Here is a 21855-nt window from a genome sequence, read left to right on the forward strand (position 1 = left end):
GAACTCCCAAAAATGAGATTTCTCATGACATTTATTCAAATAAACAATACAGTTTATAATTTGCTAGGATAAAATAATAAGTTTGAACACATAAGAAGCATTTGGGAGAGAATTCCCCAAAGATCTGAAACTGGGGCAAAGGATGTGTTTTAATGATGGCTGACACTTTGGTGTCATCTTCTGACTTGCATCAGTGCCTGTATATTCATGTCCCCTCCAGTCAATCTTGTGAAGACTGCCATATTGCAGAGACACGAACGAGCATTTACAAGGAGGGCTTGACAACCAGAGCAACCACCACACAGAAAATGCAAAACCTGGAGGGGCACTGACATTTCAATGTCAAATCCTCAACCCATGTGCGAAAAATACAGTCTTTAATGCAAAAGCATAACAGCGTTATAAAACAGTCCTACAACCTTTAGAAGTTTGCCCTATATTCCTCATCTGCCCAAGGATCACGCAAGTCCATCTGTGTAGCTCAGTTTAAAGCAATGTTCAGTCTCACTGCAAGGCAAGAGATCTCTTCAAAGAGGCGCGGCCATTATCAGCCCCATGCCATCCAAGTATTCCCTGCAAGAGTGATGCAAATGCCTGACCCTGTTTGACAGTGATCCAGCCCAATTAGCAGCACTACAAAGCTGTGCTGTCAGTACATTCTATTACCCTCATTCAATCCCCAAGGTGCAAGCTGAGCTTTAAGAGGGCGACCTCAAGCCACGTCGGGAAAGAGAGAAAAAAAAGAAAGAGTGAATGTCACTCAGTTTGGCTCTTGCAAATTATTAGTAATGGTCTTAATGTTAAACACCTCTAAAAACAACTAAGAGGGTACAGCAAAAGGTTAGAATAAAGGGACACGGGGCCTGTGCATTCAACCTTTCCTTTGAACTGTTAAACTTTTTCTACTCTTGGTTTAGTGACTCAGCTGTGCACTTTCACTGAGTTCTTCATCTGATTACTTGGCAACTAAGAGAAATCCTTTCCATCAGTCCCCATTTAAATTTACTGATAAGGTGTGACTTGTGCACTGCTCTGAAGAGACTGAGGATGATAGGGCGAATGCCTTATTGCCGAAGACCTCTAAACCCCCACACACGATGGAGGGAGTAAACAGACTCAACCTACATGGCAAAAGTACACCTTTTTCAATATCGGTAAAGAATAAATATTTCAAAATTTCAAAATTATGCAAACACGTGCCACTCTTGCTCTTTAACTTCCATGCATATGGACTATTTACAAATTGAAAAATACAGACTCGCTATTTTGTTCTTTTGATGTTTTTTTTTCCTTCCCCTCCCCCCGCCCCCCCTGAAATGTCTTTGCCCCTTTGCAATCAGCCTATCAACATTCAGCCACCCAGACAAGGATCTCACCACATATTGCAGACATGGCCAGGACAATTAAAGCTGTGTTGAAAACATTTTCACACTAATGGGAAAAACAAAAGTCAAAATCAAAACAAAAAGATTCACAAGCAAAAAACAGGAAAATAAGATAGTTCAGGGGAGGTGTTACAATACAAGCCAAAAGGATGTATTTGTTTAAGATGGATTTTCTGCTTTCTCAAGACTTCACTCTGTTGCTAACAATACTGTAGTACACTTTCTTTTTATTACTCTACCTTTTATTTAAATATAATTTACTTTTAAGATTTTGTTAAACAAATCCAGGAAAATGATGCAAAAGTGGTTGGTTTGCCAAAGGAGAGGCGGCAGAAGGCCCGTGCTGCCCTGTTAAATTGCATCAGCGCTCTAGTTTGTCAAGATACCCAAGAGTCCGTTGCATTGGGACGTGTCCTCAATCCTCGATGTACTCCCACAGGTCCTTCTCATAGCCTTCATGCACGTGCTGTAGCAGCACTCTTCGCCTGCTCTCACAGTATCTACAGACACAAGAAGGATTTATTTATTTAGAGACCAAGAAACACACAAACTAATGATGGCAGACACTGATTATGGTTCTTCCGTCACTGACCTGTACTTATCTTGTACTTTCTGCTTGATATCCTGCAAGGAATCTTGGGAGATGTCCCGCTCTAGGTAGCCAGACAGCACCTCAGTGGCATTTTCCAAGTCTGCCTGGTTGTTCTGGTGAACCAAAAGTTTGAAAAACAATATTAATCTATCATATAAATAAGCAGAACTCTCAATTATCTATGACGAATAAACTTTAGAGTGCCTAGCCTAAGGCCCAGCTCAGGCTACAGGAAGTGTGGGCCATTTTCTCTCATTCAGCTTGTGCAGACGCAGCAGTACCAATGCAATTTCTTCAGAGATTCCAGTTGATAGTTATTTATGTCATGCATCATCTGCTCACGACTGTGACATTTGATTGAACGCTTATCATACCTCAAAAATAATGGACTGGTTGTTCTTCTTGAGGTAGAAGGCAAAGACGTAAGTGAACATGAGTGTGGAGCGGCACTGGCATAGCACATCCACAGCCTTCTTCAGAAACTGCACCTCAATCCAGGACATGTTGTGCTGCTGCATCTCCTCCATCTTCTGCTTGACCTGAGCGTAGAGCTTGTGCTCAAAGCGCAGGCTCTGCATGTGGTTCATGTAGCGGTTGCAGTAGAAGAGGTACCTCTGCAAGGCTGCCCTGGAGCGCTGCACACACACACAGCGTGGAACCGGCTTTAACTCAACTTTTACTTAACACAGATCTTCAAAGTCATTGGGTCATCAGCAACATCCATACTTCATTCTGCAACAATTTTTGTAAAAGATGTAATGGACAATTGTTATTGGGTCCATGGAGCAGACCCCACTACCAATGTTTTTGGATGAACTTTGTACACAAGGTCTGATTAGTTGAATTGGATTTTATATTCTTAGGTACTCCAGTAGACAAAAGAGGCAAAAGAGTATTTCTTGTCTGTACATGTTTCACCAGTGCAGCAGGATGGAAAGTAGAGTTGGGTGTTGCTGATGACTGTTAATATTTTGGCTGTTACGCCCATTGCAAACAGGCCTGAATGTTGCACATTGATATTGTGGCATTATGTGGCAACAGTAGGCAAAATCTATCATATAATTTATTACCTCTTGAGCGTCTCTGGCTGCCTTGGCATCATCTTCATTGTAGCGGTTGCAGTTGTACCTGAAATGTTACAATTTCCACATTTTCAAAAAGGTTCAAGTTTTTAATTGAAGTGAATATACCACTATCAAAAAAGACCTATTTTAAGTATAGTCACACATGGAAAAAGTCATTTATAGGTCATTAGCTCTTACCAGGCTGAGCCATGGGGTTCCCATGGACCAAGGCAGACCCAGCAGAACTCAGCTTTGCAGTTCTGGTTCCGACAAACCATGTGATTGCAGCCACCATCTTTCTCGATGGTCACATGGCATTTGGGACACTCCTGTCAGAAGAGGGGGTTACTGATTTTAATTCTCTGCTCGAAGTTTTACAACAACAAAATACTAACCAACAGACCGTATTGATTTCATACCTTAGTATTTGCTGCAATCCAGTTCGAAGTTTCACTGTCATCGTCACATTTTTTAATCCATTTTCTCAGCCACTACAAACACGTAAAAATAAGAAATAATCACGTCAAGTCTGAATGCCAATCTTAACAGAATTTCACACAAGATAAAAAGAGAAAGATGATAAGATAATCATTGACTGACCTTACACTTGACAGGGTCATGCCAGTTCTCTCCACAGTTGAAGCTGCAACAGGAACAAAAGATCAAACTCAAATCATCCTCAGTTATTACTGATAAACTTTCAGAATCGAAATTCAAGGGCTGCCACTGTCAGTTCACAATAATTTAATACACCTCCTCTTCAAACAAGCTCTCTTACCAGAACTGGCGGCCACACTTGCACCTCACTGGCTTGGCATCTGGGTACTGGACTTTCACAACATGATGGCAGTCTGGTGCGGGGCACCACTTTAACAGTCGATTGCACTAAAAGCAGTAACAAGTGATAAAATATTAACTTATAGTTTCATGTTAAATTACAAAGAAGCACTGCTTGGAAAACAGCTTGAAATGTTCTACCTAGCAGTGCATGTGGATAACCTGAACAGCTCAAGATAATAGATGAAGATTTTACAGCCCATTTCAGTTGAGAAAAAAACGCAAAGCTTACCTCTACAAAACTATTGGTAATTAAATGCTGGTACTTCAACTTCACTTTTGAATCTGTTATGAGGCGCCTACAGGAAAAGTCAAATTATTTATTATTAGCCTTCATTTCATAGAATGGATGACTTTTGTAAAAGCTGCCTTCCTTTCACACTATGCAGACCATCCAAAGGCAATAAAAATAGTTAAACAATATCACTTTTTCTTGGATTAACATTACAATCAAAATTCTCATATTTGCTTGCCAACACAATTCAATTTCAAAGCTAATGAGATTTAATACAAGCCAATAACTATGGTACAACATTTGTTTCATTGATTTAATTGCTGACATTGAGAACATGATTGTGTGTAAGTCACACCCGTAGCTGACCAGGTTTCCTGCTAGCTGGTGATCAGAATGTAGGTTAAGACAATTACTGACAGCTTAAAAGCCGGTAAAAGAGATTAGTGTCCATGCTTCCAATATGGAGGTATATTTCTTTGCACTAAGAAGTAGACTACTGACAAAAGAATGCCGGGTAAAAGATTATAGGAAGATTCACAGATTGTATTCCTGTTAAAGGCAAAGGCACTAAACTAATATAGAAGATAGCATGAGATGATGGCATACATTTTCTTCAGCTTCATTTGTGATTCATATTTTTGACCATTTCAACAAAATGTATAACAAAGTTGTGTAGTCAAAGGGCTCCGTTATGGTTTAAAAGCCTTTCGGCAAAATAGTTAAAACTAACACAGATGGGGATGTTCCTTCACAAGCAGTTAGTTGGTAACTGTGTCTGCCTTAGTGTAATTGTATTTTTTAGAAAAATAACAACCAGAAGAATAATTTTCATTCCCTTCTCTTTGTTACTACAATGGCTCAGTCACATCTACATCTATTGCTAGCCAACATGCAAAAAAAAAAAAAAAAAAATCGAAACAAACATAAGGACAAACAGATACTCACATGACTGTGTTGTCATCAACCAAAATGTCACAACTATGAGCGGGGCATGAAATGGTCTAAGAGGAACCGGAGGACAAAAAATATTAGTCAAATGGCTATTAAAAGACTCTGGGTGATCAGTAAATCTCAGTGGGTACCTGTCCCATTCCTTCTTCTATGATTTTGGTGGTCAGGTAATCTCCCCAGCACTGCATGCAGAACTTGTGTCCACACTCCAGGCCTGTAAAATACTGGAGGAGAGAGGCATCTAATTTACTTTCAAACAAATCAAATGCTTATAAGCACATGTGCTATTTACAAACATAGAAGTCATAGAAAAAATGTGCAGTTTTGGCTAGACAAACGGTTTTGTTTTAATAAACTGATTAAAATAACTGATGGATCATTCTGAGTGCTGCAAATTCTCACATATAAACAATTAGATTTAAATAGTCTAGAGTTTGCCATTTTCTTTCTGACAACACTAAAACTTTGTTGCCAATATGTATTATTCTGCTTGACAGCAGAATAGCTCTTAAACAATTATACTTCCTCCACCTGTCTGTCCATACAGTACTGTACAATTACATGCAATGCTGTGAAAAATAAATCATGCCTTCATTTGGATTTTGCATTGACTGTTTAATGTTGATTACAAATGGATGCCACAAATGTAACCAATCCTGCGACAAAATAATTTTCTTTTTGAAATTGTATAGCATTGCCACTGAACAGCTGCTGTGGTATTTCCAGTGTTTTCCCTCTGATCCTTACAAGTGAGAGGGACATAGAAGCTTTCAGCTTTCCAATAGTTATGTAACACAGCAAAAACATGTTTCCCCCTAGTTCTTTGTTATCTTTGTTTAATATTGGAACATTTTATTATTTACGGATTTTTGATACCTGGCATGCCTTTACTTTTTTTTTTAAAAACCCAACTCCAAAAGCCAAAGACACCGGCTGTTTGGGAAATATCTGATTACAGGGCACCAAGTATCAACCAATATCCAAAGTCAAATTAAAACATTTTTTAGTCTGAAAACTAAAACCATGCTACAATACTGACAAAGAATCATCGTCAGTACATCATCATCAGCAACAACAGTAAAGAAAACTGGGTTTAGGTAATGAAAGCGAGTTACACTCACTGATTTTTTGATTACAGCAGGTATAAAAAAAACATTAATCCTAGACCTTCAGAATAGAGACAGACAGTGATCACATTTTGTGATGTTACCCATACCCATACTATTCATAGAAAAGATACTTCGAAGATATAATTTTTCCATTACTAGTTTGCAGCCATGGGTGTTAACTGTGTCTGGTTGTCTGTGAAATGCCTCAGTTAAGAATTGCATTAGACAATTTAAATATGCCTTAAATCTCCAGTGGGCCATTAAGAACACAATTACACAAAAAACAACAACATGCATCTAAACACAATTATCTCATGCAATGCAATGTAGGTGTCATTATGGGACTCACAGAGTTGGGGAAGTTCAGATAGCAGATCTGACATGGCATATCCTGTGCCGATGATCTAGTGTTGATTGGAGGACGGATGCGAGGCTTCTTACTGGGGTTAATGACATGACACTCAGAGAAAAGCTTGTCCAGGTTACCATCAAAATACCTGTATAAATGGAGACAAAAATGAATAAATAAATACATAAGTGTTAGAAAAGAGCAAGAAGACACTGGCTCACCCTGGTGGCAAAAGGCAGCAAATAAAGAACATAATTCAGACATTGTTACCTTTCCATAAGCTTTTCTTTATCCCAGTTGAAGTGACTGAGAAGGATGCGCGTTATTGTTGCAGGATTCTAGAGGAATAAGAAATGGTTTGTCAGAAATAAACCTGGATTTTTCATTCAACAACTGCCAATTTTCAATCTTCTCCTATACCAACCTACAATTCAGACAACCACTGTCCTGAAGAGTTTATTTATTTGCAGTTTCTGCTCTCACAATAAGAGAAAATGTTTTATGTACTAACAAACAGGCGTAAGGATCCACGTTACTGATGTGATTAGGCCCTGTATTAGAAAAGGTGTGCAAATGAGTAAATGACCAAAAATAATGTAGATTTGATACTTCTGACTTGCATTACCACTCACTGTCTGCCTATGTATATTGGTAAACATATCTGCCCACTACAGGGTGGAGTTCCACTTTTTCTGTTTAAGTATTTGCTCAAGAGCAGGCACCTAATATCACAGTACATACCTTCCACCCAGATTAAAGTTTTGTATTTTTTATTGTATCTGTTGACTTTTCACAGGCAATAAACCACAACAATATTCTGCAATAAATCACAATAGATACATGGTTCGACAAAAAACAAACATTTGAAGGCACCGTTTCCTGTGTCTGGATAGGTGATGGTGTCTCAGGGGAAACTAAGCAAAGCTGTGTGAGGATTTCAACAAGTATAATAGACCAGCTTGCACATGTTGCAGTAAAACCACTAAAACCAGACCTGTCCACAAAAGCATTTTACAGAAAAGTCCTATCACATAATTTTCCTATCAATCCCATCTCTGGTTTAATTAAAAGCTATCTGTGCAAATTCCCATTTGATTTGCAACATAGATCCTGTACTGTTTGTACTGTTATGGTACCGAAGCATATATTACTGTACAGCAGTGAAATGTCAGGGATGCTATGACAATTTCTCACCCAGTGTTTTTACACTATACTTATGCTGCGTTCACATGGAGTCTGGCAGACGGCAAGCCGGATGTCATGTTAGTGGACGAGAGAACGACGGTAAAACTTGAGGGAGGCCGGCAAAAAATACCGTGGACAGCAATGGCAAACGGCAATGCCGTCCCAAGTTCAAATATTTTACTCTGATGTACTCTGATGAAGACCCGTGCAGGGTCGAAACGTTAGTCGTGGCACAATAAACTTTTTCATCCTATTGAGTGCTGCAGCCTCCCGTCATTTGGGTGCAGTCACTTTGAAGTGGCCCATTTGATATCTGTATTGCTAGTATCTCGTCCTGGGCTGTGAGCACCGATCAGTGAATGAGACCCGGCTGAAGCGCAAGAGAACCTGTTTCATTCAAATATTTTAACTTTTGCCGTCTGCCGCGACGGTATCCTCAACCGAACATGGCGCATGAGTACGAATATGCTGATGCTGCCATGTACAACGCCAGTCTCACCTATGTGAGATGATTTATTACTCAAAAGGAAACCCCAACATACAGTGTCTTCGTATGGTGCCTAGCCACCAAGACCTGCAAAAACAGCTTTAGTCTGCCTTTGCATAAATTCTATAAATCCATAAAATAATGCACAGAAAGATGACAGAAACATGTTGCTCCCTCCAGTTTTGCTTTCCAAGAACAAAAATACTACTACTGTCTATGCCAAACACTTGACCACTGTGTGAGTATGTCAACAGAATGAAACAATAACTCTCCAGGTGTTCTATCATTCTTGTTTCTTCCCATTTGTTCTCTGGTCAAAATGAGAGACACTCTGCATCAGTATACAATTTGCCATAACTGATGCTGACTTGTGAAGTTACACATATGATGTTTTTCCCTGTGTATCATACTGATTCAACTCTATATACTTTTGATACCAGGTACCTTTTCCCCTGTGAATAGTGATCTTCCAATTAGGTTACTACAGTGACAATGCACAAAACTATTGTGACCTCATCTTCAATGCAACACAAACATGAACAAATGGAGGATAATTCAAAACAGCCACCTCTTCCAAATGTAACAGGCTAGGCTATAGTAATCGGTGCAGTCATTTGGCTGTTTTAGAAACGCAGCCTTCCTCAGAACATCTCATTGTGCACAAATTTGATGATGCAGTAGTGGTGATTCATTCAAAAAAATCAGTCTGCATGTTTTCAAGTCACCTTTCAGTATTGTTTCAGCTCTGTTAGAACCTTGGCAGAGGTGGTGCTAAAGAAAAAATAAGAGGGGCCATCTACCACAACTTTTGCCCAATATGAAACCAATTAGCGTGAGTTGATCCAGTACCATGCAGTGGAAAAGGGTTTAAGTGAAGCAAATTTTAGAGGTGGAATGCAAAGTTTCAAGCAAATGATGAGTTATTGTATGTTGTGTCTGTACAATTTGAGAAAAAAAAAATTGTAGGTCACCAAAACTATGCTAGTATACAATTCAACTTTCTTGATAAACTGAGAATTTTTTTAATCAATTTTGAAATGGAAAAACTAAGAGTTCTGTTTAAATCTTATAATCTTAATCTTATTGTAAATTTATGCGGTCATACACACACACCTACAAACTTAATAATATCAAATCATCAGTCAGGGACAACTCCCGTTTTTTGTGGCCAAAAGACTCAAAACGACTCTCTTGCACTAAATATCAGAGGACAATGTTTGGTTTGCATTATGATTGAATGAAGCTTGCTTGTAAAAGCAGTGTAGTCCAATATGAAACACTTATCATCCAACTTTTCAAAAGCTCTTCTACTCCACTAACAAACAATGCCTACTATAAAAATCTGCTGTTAATATTGGTTCATCATTTGTCACATGCTAAGTTTCACCCTTTGCTGTATGTTATGTTCAAAAATCATGTTCTCAGGATCCCACATCACTACACATTTAAGTGTCACTATGGTGACAGCAGGTATTCAGCTGTCTCCCAAGAATACCTGGGTGTGATGCATGCCAGCTTCAAAGATGTGTAGTGCATATTGTATATTGTATTCTACTTATGGATGAAAATAAGCATTTTTACATCTGAATTTCAGAATGAGAAAGATCATTGCAGTAGGGTGCATAATAGGCCAGAGCCATGACTCAACCCTAATAGAAAACAACAGGGGTTGCTCTCAGTCATTTAAATATTAGACAGGAAAATTGTCTCCATGGACATGCTCATATGCACAATATTTATTTCACGCCACCCTGGTGTATAGGTGGGAAATCACAAGGTAGTTCATGGGACAATACTAATATAACACTGGTAATAATGAGTTTATCTCAAGTACAAGAAATTACCATATAATTTGTCAAAATGCAGTTGGCAGTGATACACTACAGAGCACTATGTCTTGCCTTCAGCTTTGCAAATGTTTATGCAACATTCATACTACTACACGTGTGCTGTCTTCCAAATATCGATGGTTCTTGAACATAAACAGCTGGAATTCAAAGCAGAATACATTCAAAGAGAACAAATCATGACATAGGTCCTGCTGTATGAATATTGTAGTACAACTCAAAATATGGCAATATGCCAGATTGCCTGTTTATTAGGAACACCTATCTAAGAGTCATTAAATCTAATAGCAGCCCTGCAGAAATCCCTACCTAAATTGTAGGTGAAATGGTCAGTATTTGTTGACGATGTTTTACAGAGCAGATTCAACTTCATCCTCCTTTTTTAACTTTTTGACCTCTGTGTATTTGGGAGAATGTTAATGCTTTGCCTGTTCTTTTTGGCTGTTTATCTTTGACTGCATATAAAGCCAACAAAAATAAATAAATAAAAACATCAACCAATTGTAACTTTACCCTAAATTGTCTTCAGAGACTAGACAAAACCAGTCCCTCTTGACATGTGAAGACACATTCACTAGAGCCTAGAGATAAGAGTAGCCTATATTCAAGTGAAGTTCACTAGATGATAGTTGCAGAATGCTCCACATTAAACACTTCATTGAACACATTTTTGAATTTACTTTCAAAAAGTTATTGGTTAGTGTTGCAAACCTGATAATTAAGAAGCTAGCCCTAAATACTATTTATAGAAAAATGGCCCTGTCAGTTGTTTCTGTTGTAGAAACAACTGCCATGCGGCTTTACAGTATCCACAGAACTGTTATTTTAACCAGTTTAGTTTTGGGGGGATTTTATAGTGGAGTTGTGAGAACCAAAAACACACCCGCGTTTTGGATACATCACTACAGCTTAACATTTTGAATAGTGGTGGGTCTGTCAAGAGCACTTTCCATTTTATTCTGATCCCAAGTGAAGCTAAGTGAAAGGAAATGGAGGCCCAAGTAACGCTAAGCCTAAAGGCTCAACTAAGTTTCCCCCATATTTAATCTTTAACCATTGACAGATTATAACGTCTTCGTGTGAAACGTCCAGACCTTTTTTTGTTCTTTCAAGATATCACGTTAATTTTTGCTCGTTAGCGTTAACGCCAGTAATCTGGCATATAACTTGCTAACCAACTCGATGACCAAGCCTTTCGTCCAACATTATAACAGCACTAACGGTCATGTTATTTTACAAATTTAGTACCGTTAACATGAAATTGCACGATTAACGGACTCTGGTTGTCGTGCAGTAGGAACTGGCAGTTAACAAAATCCAGAATCAAATGCGTCATGTTTTTTTCATTGGGGTGTATTTAACGTTATTCCAATGAGGTGCTAGTTTGACGGTTTCAGTTAGCCTGTTAGCAAGCTAGCTAACTCAGGAGCTAACGTTAGCTTAGCAAGCGCTACTGCCAACTTCTCAATAGGGATTAGGCTACTTCCTGGAACAGAATTCGTGTAGATTGTTACTTTAATGCACACGTTTGAAGTTGTCACCTGGTTTGTTTAAAAGGATACGTGCACTTAATGAGGCTAAACTGACAATAAAGATTTTTTGTACTGTGTGAATCCTATCACAGTTGTGAAACTGCCAACTTCCAGCAAGTAAACTACTCCTGCTATGCTAATGGCTAAGCTAACGTCCATGGCCTGTTTATGCATCATCCAAGCCTGGACCCCGGTCTTTCCTGACGCTGACATACCAAAATACCTACCTGGATGACCTCGTTGACCTCCCTGATACACTCCACCATATGCTGGAGGATCTGCTCGGCAGTCAAAACCTCGAAGCGGTAGTCCTCCTCCTCCTCCTCGCCGGGACCGTGGCCACCTCCACCAGTCTCGCCGCACTCGTCTCGCTCCCCACCGGCCACCACGGGATCGACCAACTCCACCTCTCCGAGCTCCAGGGTGTCGTCCTCGGGCTCCTCTTCGGCGCTGTCCTCGCTACATTCCTCCTCTTCGTCGTCGTATTCATAGTTATAACCCTCGTCTGAGTCCATTCCTAGGGTGGTTATCAACTTGTGACAAGCACACCTTACGGTCTACAGAGTGTAAAAACGTTGATCGCGTAACAATACGAAAACCAAAATTATCCGAGCCTGTTTTTCAGCTGCAGCGAAAATAACAACAAAACGTCGCCGCTGCTAAGCCAACAAAGAGACACAGCGTCACTAACTTACGACGTTCTTACGTCAGTTGGACTGAGCAAGAATTTTTTTTAAATTGTATTTTTATTACAAACTTTATTTTCACCAAATATATTTAACACGTTTAAAAAACACACACACACACACAAAAATAATATATATAAAAAGGATACGTTTCATTTGAACACATTTAGCTAAAACGTTCAGCAATGCCAACCCTTGTGGAAAAAAACTGTCAGTCAAACTACATGAGTCTAACATGGTAGGCAGGTAGCCTATTTTATTTAGTAAAACATTACAATATTTTGTCAGCCTATGATACAAACAAGCCCTATTTTTGTAGAGTCTAGTCATGTGACTGCATGGGCCACCTAGTCTCTACAGTTTGACAGTTCACTGAGCGCCGCTGATTTGAGAGTCATGTATGCCGTCAGTTTTGAACGCTACATTCGTCCAAATTTTATTTTACTATTATTTATTGTTGTCCAACTCGGTCTACACACAGCGGAGGGAGTATGGCCATTACCACAGTTTTTCTTCCCATCCACGGAACGATACACACTAAACCCACAGGCTTTCCAGTTTGGTTACGGAAAACAGTCAGCGGCACAGCAGGGCTGTTCTGTTCTGGATGCTGCATTTAAGAGATATATTCCTCTTATCTTTCCAGACAAAATATCTGGTGAGTAGCCTAATAAAATGAGGTAAGATTAAGATTATGGTAAAAGGAAAACCTTAAGTTTTTACATTTTGATGGAGTTAAAACAATTTTGATGGAGTGTTGCATATGCAACACCTAAACCCTGCATTTTTATTTTTATTTTATTTTTTCATTTCTAGTGTGTCTAGTGAGTAGATGATGTGGTGATAAAAGTCATCTATGAATGCCCACAAAAGTGCTCACTGTGGTTTTGTTTTGAATGTTTTTTTGTCATGGCTTCTAAAGTCCATCAATGGGCTTTGTAGAGGCAGCAGTTCATCACCCAGCCAGTGTAGGCCTACCTTGTCTAAAACTCACAATGAGAATGGACCATAGTAACACAGTTACATGTTTGTGTTTTCAAAATGAGCTAATTGAATGATGGCTCTGTGACATCAGATTGTCCTAATGACAGTTAATGTGTCATGGCTATAGTTTCACAACTTTTATCATAGGCTACTGCAACCACAATGTCACTTTTATGACCAACAGCAAATGATGGTGTCCAGCAATTCAGAAAGGATAACCCATTTACACTGGAGATCAGTGTTGACCATGATGGCTGTGAGGATTATCCAAAGGAGGACTCTTCTGAAAAATGTGAGTATCAACACATTTATCCAAGCCAGAGCATGACAGGTAAGGGTCACAGTACCAACAGCTATCCCAACTGGCATGGTCGAATGCATTATCTAACTTGCTCCTATCTGTGTTCCAGACAATCTGACAGTCAGTGAAAGGAAAGCATTTCTAAATGCAGAAACAGTGTGGGGGGCTATAAGAGGTGATTAAAGCCATGACATAACATGACATGTTTTTCATGACACATAAATACGCAAAAGTAAAAACAAACATAACACATAATTAGCTACATTAGCAAAGATCAGACATTAAGTTCTCCTCAATGTTTCCTAAGCAAGTTGCACCTAATTGTCATCCTATGTTTATTTATGCAGACTCAAATGATTTCTGATTTTATATCCTCTCGTTAAGCACAGGTCTGGAAACCTTCAGTCAGCTCGTCTATCAAGATGATTTGGGTTCAGTAAGTTAGAATTTCCCAAACGATCAAACTCATGATGCCTATGAAGAATTAAAAAAAAAAAAGTTTTTTAATGTTTAATTAATATTGTTTCACAGTGGTTTTTATGTTTGGAATTAATGATTGTTTTTTTCCCCCCAGTATTTTGTTAACAAGACTGAGATCGAGGACTTCCCCCGGTTTCAGTTTAGGGGTGTTTTGCTGGACACCTCACGCCATTATTTACCAGTGCAGACCATTTTAAAAACTCTGGTAAAGATCAAATGATATAATCAGGCCTTCAGATTTCTATATGATCAATAACTCTTGTCATCAGTGGTGTTAACATGTGTTTTTCTTCTGTAGGATGCAATGGCCTACAGTAAGTTGAATGTGTTTCACTGGCACATTGTTGATGACCCCTCATTCCCTTACCAGAGCCACATTTTCCCAAAGCTTTCCAGTAAGGTATGTCATGATGAAGAAAGCTGTTCAACTATTAATGAGGAAGAATAAGCATTCTCATCATAATGTGATTTACAAATATTTTAATCTGCATTTTATGAGATGGAACAACAATATCTTGAAGCTCATATATCCTAGATGAATTATAGCTGAGGATCTTAACAAGCAAGTGGAATCGTGAGTTAGGAAAAGTCTGAAAAATTGCATTCACCCTGAACAAAGGCTTCTGGCTCTGTTTCAGGGGGCTTTCCATCCGATGACTCACATCTACACACAATCAGATGTGAGAAGGGTGATCTCATATGCCAGGTTGCGGGGAATAAGAGTTCTTCCTGAGTTTGATTCACCCGGCCACACTAATTCTTGGGGGAAAGGTATGATTCAAAGACAAAATGAGCCACATTTACTTGCATGCTTTTCTCAAACTATATACAGTATGGCAACAGGCTATACAAAACTTTGGGCTTGAGTCAGTGCATGTCAGTGGCACTGTGAATGTGTAAACTCAACAGAAATCTTTTTCTAACTAAATGTGATACTATTTATTCCCCAGGGCAGTCTGACCTGTTAACCCCCTGCTACAAAAAGGGCATCCCTTTGGGTACCTTTGGTCCCGTTAATCCAGCATTTCCCACCACCTACCAGTTCATGGCAAAACTATTCCAGGAAGTGTCATCACTGTTTCCTGATTCGTATATCCACTTAGGAGGGGATGAAGTTGACTATTCCTGCTGGTAGGCTCAAATGTAACAGATCATGAAAATGCCTCCCAGCTGTTGTTGATCTGAACCAGGATTTCCTGGTTTTGATCACTCCGGCTTGTTTACATTACCTCTGAGCTGGCAGTAGAAAGATGCCAAGCATGTAAACAGAAATATGACGTCTCTATGTGTGTGCCCAATCCTGCTGTTAAAGTTAAAGGTTTAGTTGAGGTAACTGTAAGCTTTTGCAAACAATCAGTACAATTTGTTAAGTTAAATGTTTTGTTTGCATAGGAAATCCAATCCTGATGTCCGTGCTTTCATGCAGAAAATGGGATTTGGAGGAGAATTCTCCAAACTGCAGGCTTTCTACATGGAAAAGTTAGTTGTAAAGGGGAATGTACGTCACAGATCACTCAGGGAAATACACCAACCAACACATTGATTAATGTTACACATGTCTGCTTTTCCAGGATCATGAATATCACTTTAGCTCTCAATAAGACATCTATCGTGTGGCAGGATGTTTTTGACTACCATGAAAGAGTAAGTACAAATAACACCTCTATGCTGTAAAACAAAACAAATTTCTGCCTGCTGTGTTAATATAGGCTCATAGACATTATATAGACAAACAATTAGAAATGTTTATTCTGCAAGTATACATAAAATTGAGTTTAACATTCATTTGAATGTCTTTGAAATGGTCGTGTCATCACAGCATCACTGTGTGTTTACATCACTAATACTTCATGCAAAGTCTGATTGACTCTAGCACTGTGTTGCAGCGCAGCACTCTGTCTGTGGTGGAGGTATGGAGAGACGGCTGTTACCTGTGTGAAGTACGCAAGGTGGTTAAAGCAGGAATCAGGGTGATTTTGGCCTCTCCTTGGTATCTGGACCTGCCAGGACCCACACACAACTGGGCCCGCTACTACACTGTGTGGCCTCTTGCCTTCAAGGGTCAGATAATAACCTGTATGCTGTGGCTTGTAGTAGTAGGCTAGCATAAATTGCAGTGGTTTGTGTCTCTGACAATAATTTGCAATTAAACTAGGTTTCCTGTAAAATATAGGATAGCTACACATGGCAGAACCTTTTTTTTTCTTTTTTTTTTAAAGACTGTTACATTAGCATCCATACAACTAGGGGGCAGTAAAGACTGTTGTTTATGTAGCATTTAGGTTACAGTTATATCCTGTCCAAAATCCATACTAATTGCATACAAAATGTTCTAGATCTAGAAAAAAAAGTGAAAATATCAATTTTCTACTAATGGCAAAATAGGTGACAAGTAAGTAAGTATGTGACGTAAAAGTGTGTCCTTCTTGGTTAGAGCTTTTAATAGATACTATAGGACTTGCTGTCCTGAAAAATGAAACCAAACCAAATAAACAGATCAATCAATAGAAAGATACTGAAGGTAGATGGTTCAGTAACAATATATCACAGAGTTGAACATTTGGAAGGGCCCAGGCAAAAGAAGTGCAGGATCGCCCAAGGTTGGCAAAAGGGTCCAGCTGGCTTGTCTATGTCACATTAACAATGTTTCCTATGGCCAGCACTGGAACAAGAAATACGCAGTGTAGCCACAAAACTCTTCTGATGTGTGTCTGGCCAATTAATATTATGCACAACTATAACATGTCTTTGTTTATGAGCTGGTGATAATTGCAGTCTGGCAATGGGAGTTGCAAATGGGGGCTATACATTTTATAGGACCACATAGTTATTGCCTTGCGGAGTTTGACTTGAAGTGGTGTGATAATTTTGAAGTGGAAATTCTGATTAGTAGTAAACTCATCTGACTTAAATAAAACCTTTTGTGTTCATCCTCTCACAGGTACCGAACAACAAAAGAAGCTGGTGATTGGGGGTGAGATCTGCATGTGGGGAGAATATGTTGATGCCACCAATCTCACCCCACGTCTTTGGTATGGCATTAAAAAGTCCTCTGACATCATCACTAGAGTGAAATTACCATATTAAGTTTTGCAACAATCAAAAAAAGTCACTGATTGCATCCAAAATGACAGGCCAAGGGCAAGTGCTGCAGCGGAGAGGCTGTGGAGTGATGAGAAGCAGACCTTGAGTGTGGACAAGGCATTTCCTCGATTGCATGACTTCCGCTGCAAACTTGTGAGGTACTATCACTTGCAAATATCTTTGAAGAGTACATTTCTGGCATACCTTGACAGGAAATCGAGCTCTTTCTCATTATATCTGCTCTATCACATGTTCGTTTTTCTGCCTTCCTTTCTCAACAAGGCGTGGCATCCAGGCAGAGCCTCTCAACGTTGGACACTGCAAACATGAATATCAAGGTGTTTGAAGATTATAGATGGACTGACATTGCAAGATTTTGAAGAGAGTTTGAAGTAACTCGTTAAGTTAATAGTTATCTTCATTTAAAGGGCATTTAAAGTGGTGTAAAATCTTTAACAAATATTTTGTTCCTCCAATCTTCAGTATGTACACTCAAGGACTCAGGTACTCATATATATATTCTTATTTAAACATTTTTGTAAGAGTAATTGTGTTTTTAGTTTTTACACTTTGAATACAAAGCATTCAGAAATCGACATGTTAAAGGGGTATTTCAACATTTTGGCAAATTCGCCTATTGCCATAATCGCTATAGTTTTAGGAGTAGGTTCATTACGTTTTGAGATCGGCTGGGCAGAGATGCAAGCTTCTCAACCAACGCAACGGAGGGTCATGGTATTTCTACGTTTCCCTCATCAAACCAAATACACAATCCAACAACTCCAAAATGCTCTCGTGGACAAGTTGTGACCTCCTGCACATTCACCACGCTATGAAATAATAACGCATAATTATGTAACATTAAGACAAATACTCGGAACAACTTTCGCTTTTGAAGTCACTCTGCTGAGCAGCTGTGTCGGGAATGTAGTTCTGGTTACATATTTACCTCGAAAACAACTCCGTCTTGTAACGTTCCATTATTATTGTATTATTATGGTGAATGTGCAGGTCCCAACTTGTCCATGAGAGTGTTTTGGAGTTGTGCATTTGATGAGTTCGATGAGGAAAAAGCCTGGAAATACCACGCGTCGTGCAGAGCTCACCTCTGCCCCACCGATCTCAAAACAGCTTGCACCAACAATTAAAGGTAATGAACCTAAGACTATAGGGATTGTGGCAATAGGCGAATTTGCCAAAATGTTGAAATATTCCTTTAACAAAACCCTCCTTGTAGGAAACCATAGCGCTGCACTGTAATGTTGTGTTGATTTACTGTTTTACTGACAAGATGACAATGAATTATACCATGTATGTTTTACTTCAATTATTAACATTGCCAGTGCTTGTAGTCTTAACTGAAATGTAATAAAATAACATTGGTGTGGTGAAATTGAAGCAGGTGTTCTTGAGTTGACTACATTGGCACATTTGTCCGACTTGTCTTTCCCCAAGTCAGACCAAGTCGTACCAAGGCAGGTGACTTGGTAAGGGACACGGTCTTTGTCACCGACTTAATTGGATGCATCAAGTGTTCCAGTGGTGGAGTGAGTAAACAAAGGTAGTCTACTTGTCCCCGAGTCAACCACCCTGGCTGAAACACTGATTACTAGAGAGCATCACTCAATAGATGCACTTTAGTTCAACAGTTGAAAAAAATGTTAGTGCTGTTTTCCCAGGAAGATAAACCACTGAGAATATTCTAAATGTAGCAAGTATTTAAAGGGACATGTGATTGGATGTTTTTAAAAGTCTCTAAAAACACATTTTTTCCATGGCCCTGTGGAGAGCAACTAGCAGTTCTTGCACTCCAATGGTGCTCCTGGATGGCTTTCTAACTGGGATTACACTGAACCTACATATAATCTACTGCATGTACCATCTATATATGACAACCTCACACAACCCTGTGTAAAGCTATCATCAGCCACATTGCCTAGCTGGTACAGCCTACCACACTTTTGTGGTATAGTCAGAAGGCGTGTGTCTCCCTCTAGAGACCAAGCTAGGATCAACAACGCTGGTTAAGACCATGACAGTTTATACAAAGGCTTTCACAAAGCCCTGCAAGTTAATGTTTCACTATCCTAATTTATGGCTGGCTACATGAAGCTTCATTTTTAAACCACAGCACAGTGAAAGGGATCTTTCTGTCTTCCTGCTTCCTCTATAAATTAGCAAATACACAGAGAATATTTTAATGACTGGGTTTTGGTTTGGTGTGGGCACTCACATTTCACTACCTCTAGGGGCTGCTAGCAATGCTTTTATATTCATGTGCTGAGTTACCCCTCTTATTTTGCTTTGGCTGAGAGTATACTGCAAAATATGACAAGCTACAATATGTCACATTTTGTTTTAAAGCTTGTTTGGCCTACTTTTTAGTCAAACATTAACAGAACAATCATAAAAAGCAAGTTGAGTATGCTAGAAGAATCCATTCTGTGCAGTCATTCTATATCTCTCAAACAACATGAGAGTTGATTTACATTTCAATTTCAGGGAATTTATTTGAAAAGATCAGTTTAATCTATGTTCATCTTCTGAATTTTTATTACTGTAAGATGATTTAACAAAATAAGCTTCACAATTCCTTCCTCAGCAGTAGGCTACCGTGCATATGCGCTGCACTGATGTCAGTTTACCTGTTGAATCAAGCTAGCATGACTTTGATATAAACCGAGACAAGTGATTTTCTCAATGTGTGGATTACAGCAGTGGCAGCAGATGGCAAGGCGGAGCAATCCCTGGTATAGCTATAGTGCTGACACTTCAATCCTTCTACTTCATCTGACTTGGGGGGTGCAGAAGAAACGCTGAAGTGAACCTAACAAAGCTTAACCAACCAAGCTTGGTTAACCTCTCTCCGCATCTACTTGGAATCAGATCATGCTGAGTGTGGTATAATAGAGGCTTATGCCATGATAACTGGGCAGGAATAAGATTATCCCGTTGTAGCATTTTATGGACTTTATTCATCTGAAATAGTTAACTTTACATTTTAAATGTATGTGTGTATAACATAAAGTAAAAATAATATATATTCTTGTGAGTATAACTGATGAAAAAGTGATTTTATTCAACCAATTCATCTTGTTCTTTTTGTAAAAACAAAATTTGCCTAACTATAAACATGCTTAATATCAAAAGCATATTTTATGCCTCAGCAACTTCAGGCACCTGCTCACTGTGTGTGTTAAGTTAATGATAACAACTTTAAAAGTTAATCTCACTCTTTGACAATAGCTGACATTCAAAGAGATTATATCAAGAAGCCGCTTAGTCTGATGCAAAGATTTGTGAACTAGCATTCAAGGGCATCATCTGAAGGACAAAAAACTGTGTTGTGCACACATGAGCCTGCTGCAGTGCTGTGTGCCGCTTATGTCTTATGAAGTGCAAATGATTGCAGCGAAAAGTTTTTTATCTTTGTAATGCTCTAGATAACAACACGCTACTGAAGAGCCAGTCTGCCTGACCTGCCAAGCATCTGAGCTAAGGTTTTACCCGTGACGCGCATTCAATCACCTGCAGGGCTCCGTCATCACAAATGTTTCCACTAAATACATAATCATCTAGTTGGCTCATGGCAGCAGGCTGCTAAAGATTGGCTGCATCTGTACAACAATCACAGGGCTGAGGGTGACGAAACGTGACAGTTATCCCTGCCAGGAAAGCAGCACTTTGCTGATGGCAGCAGCATCCTACCGGTGCAGACGACTGGAGAGACACGCATCCAGGAGAGGACAGGCAGGACTTTTACAAGTTTCAGTTTGATGATAATTCTGAATTACACTCTTTTTTTAAATATATTATACATAATATGGACGTAAATGTATTATCACTGAACACAAACAAGCTGGGCAAAGTATCCAGTTTGAAACAAAAACATCAAAAATATCTAACCAAACATTTTCCTCAAATTGACCTTCGTGAATTAGATAAGTTTCCTGACTGCACATGTGTAGAATAAGATGATGAGCTGCTCCCCACATATGAGTAACAACTATGTTATGTAATCTGATATGGGACTCCAGATTACTATACTCAGTACTGCTTAGGTCAGTTTAAAATGTATTTTAGACTTATCCATAAAGTATGTATGGTGTTTTAAGTGTAAATTTGTCTTGCAACCAAAAGTTCTGTGCAAATGTTTTGTGGACCACAATGAAAGACTTAGTGTAGCTTGTATGAACTTAAAAACTCTACAATAGTATTTCTCAACCACTGCATAACTGAGCGCAAACAAGCATTTTTTTATGTGTCAAACTTTTACAGTTTCCCACAGAGAACATTTTGAGAAGTGACCTCAAATCACAAGTTACTAAAGCTTTATTTGAACTACAAAAGTGCTTCACATAGTTGTATATCTAGTCTGGATACAAGGCACAGTATCCATGATACCAGCCCTGTTGGCCAAGTGCTTCCCTTTGCACTCACCAGCCTCAATTCTTTGGATTCCATGTTGGAAATAGTCAGCTGCACACTCACACTACGAAAATCCTGCCACACCACATCCCATAATCCATAAACCATATCACAGGTGTTCTATAGGATTGAGATCAGAAGAATGGGAAGGCATTAGTAGATGGTGAAGGGATGCACATGGCCAGCAACAGTATTCAGGCTGTGGCATTCAAACAATGATTGATTGGTGTTAGGTGGTCTAAGAGTACCAGAAAACATTCCCCAAACCATTACACCACTGGCCTGGACAGCTGACACAATACAGGTGTCCATTAGTGTG

General features: G+C 39.2%; 2 protein-coding genes across 2 annotated transcripts; one reads left to right on the forward strand and one right to left on the reverse strand.

Moving 5' to 3' along the window:
• Positions 1 to 13: 13 nt before the first annotated feature.
• Positions 14 to 12252, reverse strand: arih1 (ariadne ubiquitin-conjugating enzyme E2 binding protein homolog 1 (Drosophila)). The gene is made up of 14 exons (XM_085779064.1): positions 11801 to 12252; positions 6793 to 6860; positions 6523 to 6670; positions 5196 to 5288; positions 5059 to 5114; positions 4111 to 4177; positions 3820 to 3926; positions 3642 to 3684; positions 3461 to 3532; positions 3240 to 3370; positions 3048 to 3105; positions 2352 to 2612; positions 1978 to 2090; positions 14 to 1885 (listed from the first exon to the last, which is right to left on the reverse strand). Exons 1-14 carry the CDS (start codon positions 12086 to 12088, stop codon positions 1801 to 1803), a joined length of 1590 nt encoding a protein of 529 aa, XP_085635190.1. The 5' UTR covers positions 12089 to 12252; the 3' UTR covers positions 14 to 1800.
• A 364-nt stretch (positions 12253 to 12616) lies between these two features.
• Positions 12617 to 17704, forward strand: hexa (hexosaminidase A (alpha polypeptide)). The gene is made up of 14 exons (XM_085779065.1): positions 12617 to 12917; positions 13428 to 13535; positions 13654 to 13719; positions 13934 to 13980; positions 14119 to 14229; positions 14323 to 14424; positions 14663 to 14795; positions 14975 to 15155; positions 15417 to 15503; positions 15596 to 15668; positions 15911 to 16085; positions 16966 to 17056; positions 17159 to 17266; positions 17391 to 17704. The coding sequence occupies exons 1-14, from the start codon at positions 12656 to 12658 to the stop codon at positions 17452 to 17454; spliced, it is 1608 nt and encodes a 535-aa protein (XP_085635191.1). The 5' UTR covers positions 12617 to 12655; the 3' UTR covers positions 17455 to 17704.
• The last annotated feature ends 4151 nt before the right edge of the window (positions 17705 to 21855 follow it).

Source organism: Trachurus japonicus, chromosome 6 (genome assembly GCF_045865225.1).
Source record: "Trachurus japonicus isolate A0001 chromosome 6, Traja_1.0".
Classification (NCBI taxonomy): Eukaryota; Metazoa; Chordata; class Actinopteri; order Carangiformes; family Carangidae; genus Trachurus; species Trachurus japonicus.

Excerpts from the sequence above, each read along its gene's own strand:
- arih1 (XM_085779064.1), bottom strand. The coding sequence starts at position 12,088 with ATGGACTCAGACGAGGGTTATAACTATGAATACGACGACGAAGAGGAG. Across the intron at positions 5,115-5,195 it reads TAGAAGAAGGAATGGGACAG|ACCATTTCATGCCCCGCTCA; the intron begins GTACCCACTGAG and ends GGTTCCTCTTAG. Across the intron at positions 1,886-1,977 it reads AAAGTACAAGATAAGTACAG|ATACTGTGAGAGCAGGCGAA; the intron begins GTCAGTGACGGA and ends TTGTGTCTGTAG.
- hexa (XM_085779065.1), top strand. The coding sequence starts at position 12,656 with ATGTATGCCGTCAGTTTTGAACGCTACATTCGTCCAAATTTTATTTTA. Across the intron at positions 12,918-13,427 it reads CTTTCCAGACAAAATATCTG|CAAATGATGGTGTCCAGCAA; the intron begins GTGAGTAGCCTA and ends TATGACCAACAG. Across the intron at positions 14,425-14,662 it reads TCCCAAAGCTTTCCAGTAAG|GGGGCTTTCCATCCGATGAC; the intron begins GTATGTCATGAT and ends GCTCTGTTTCAG.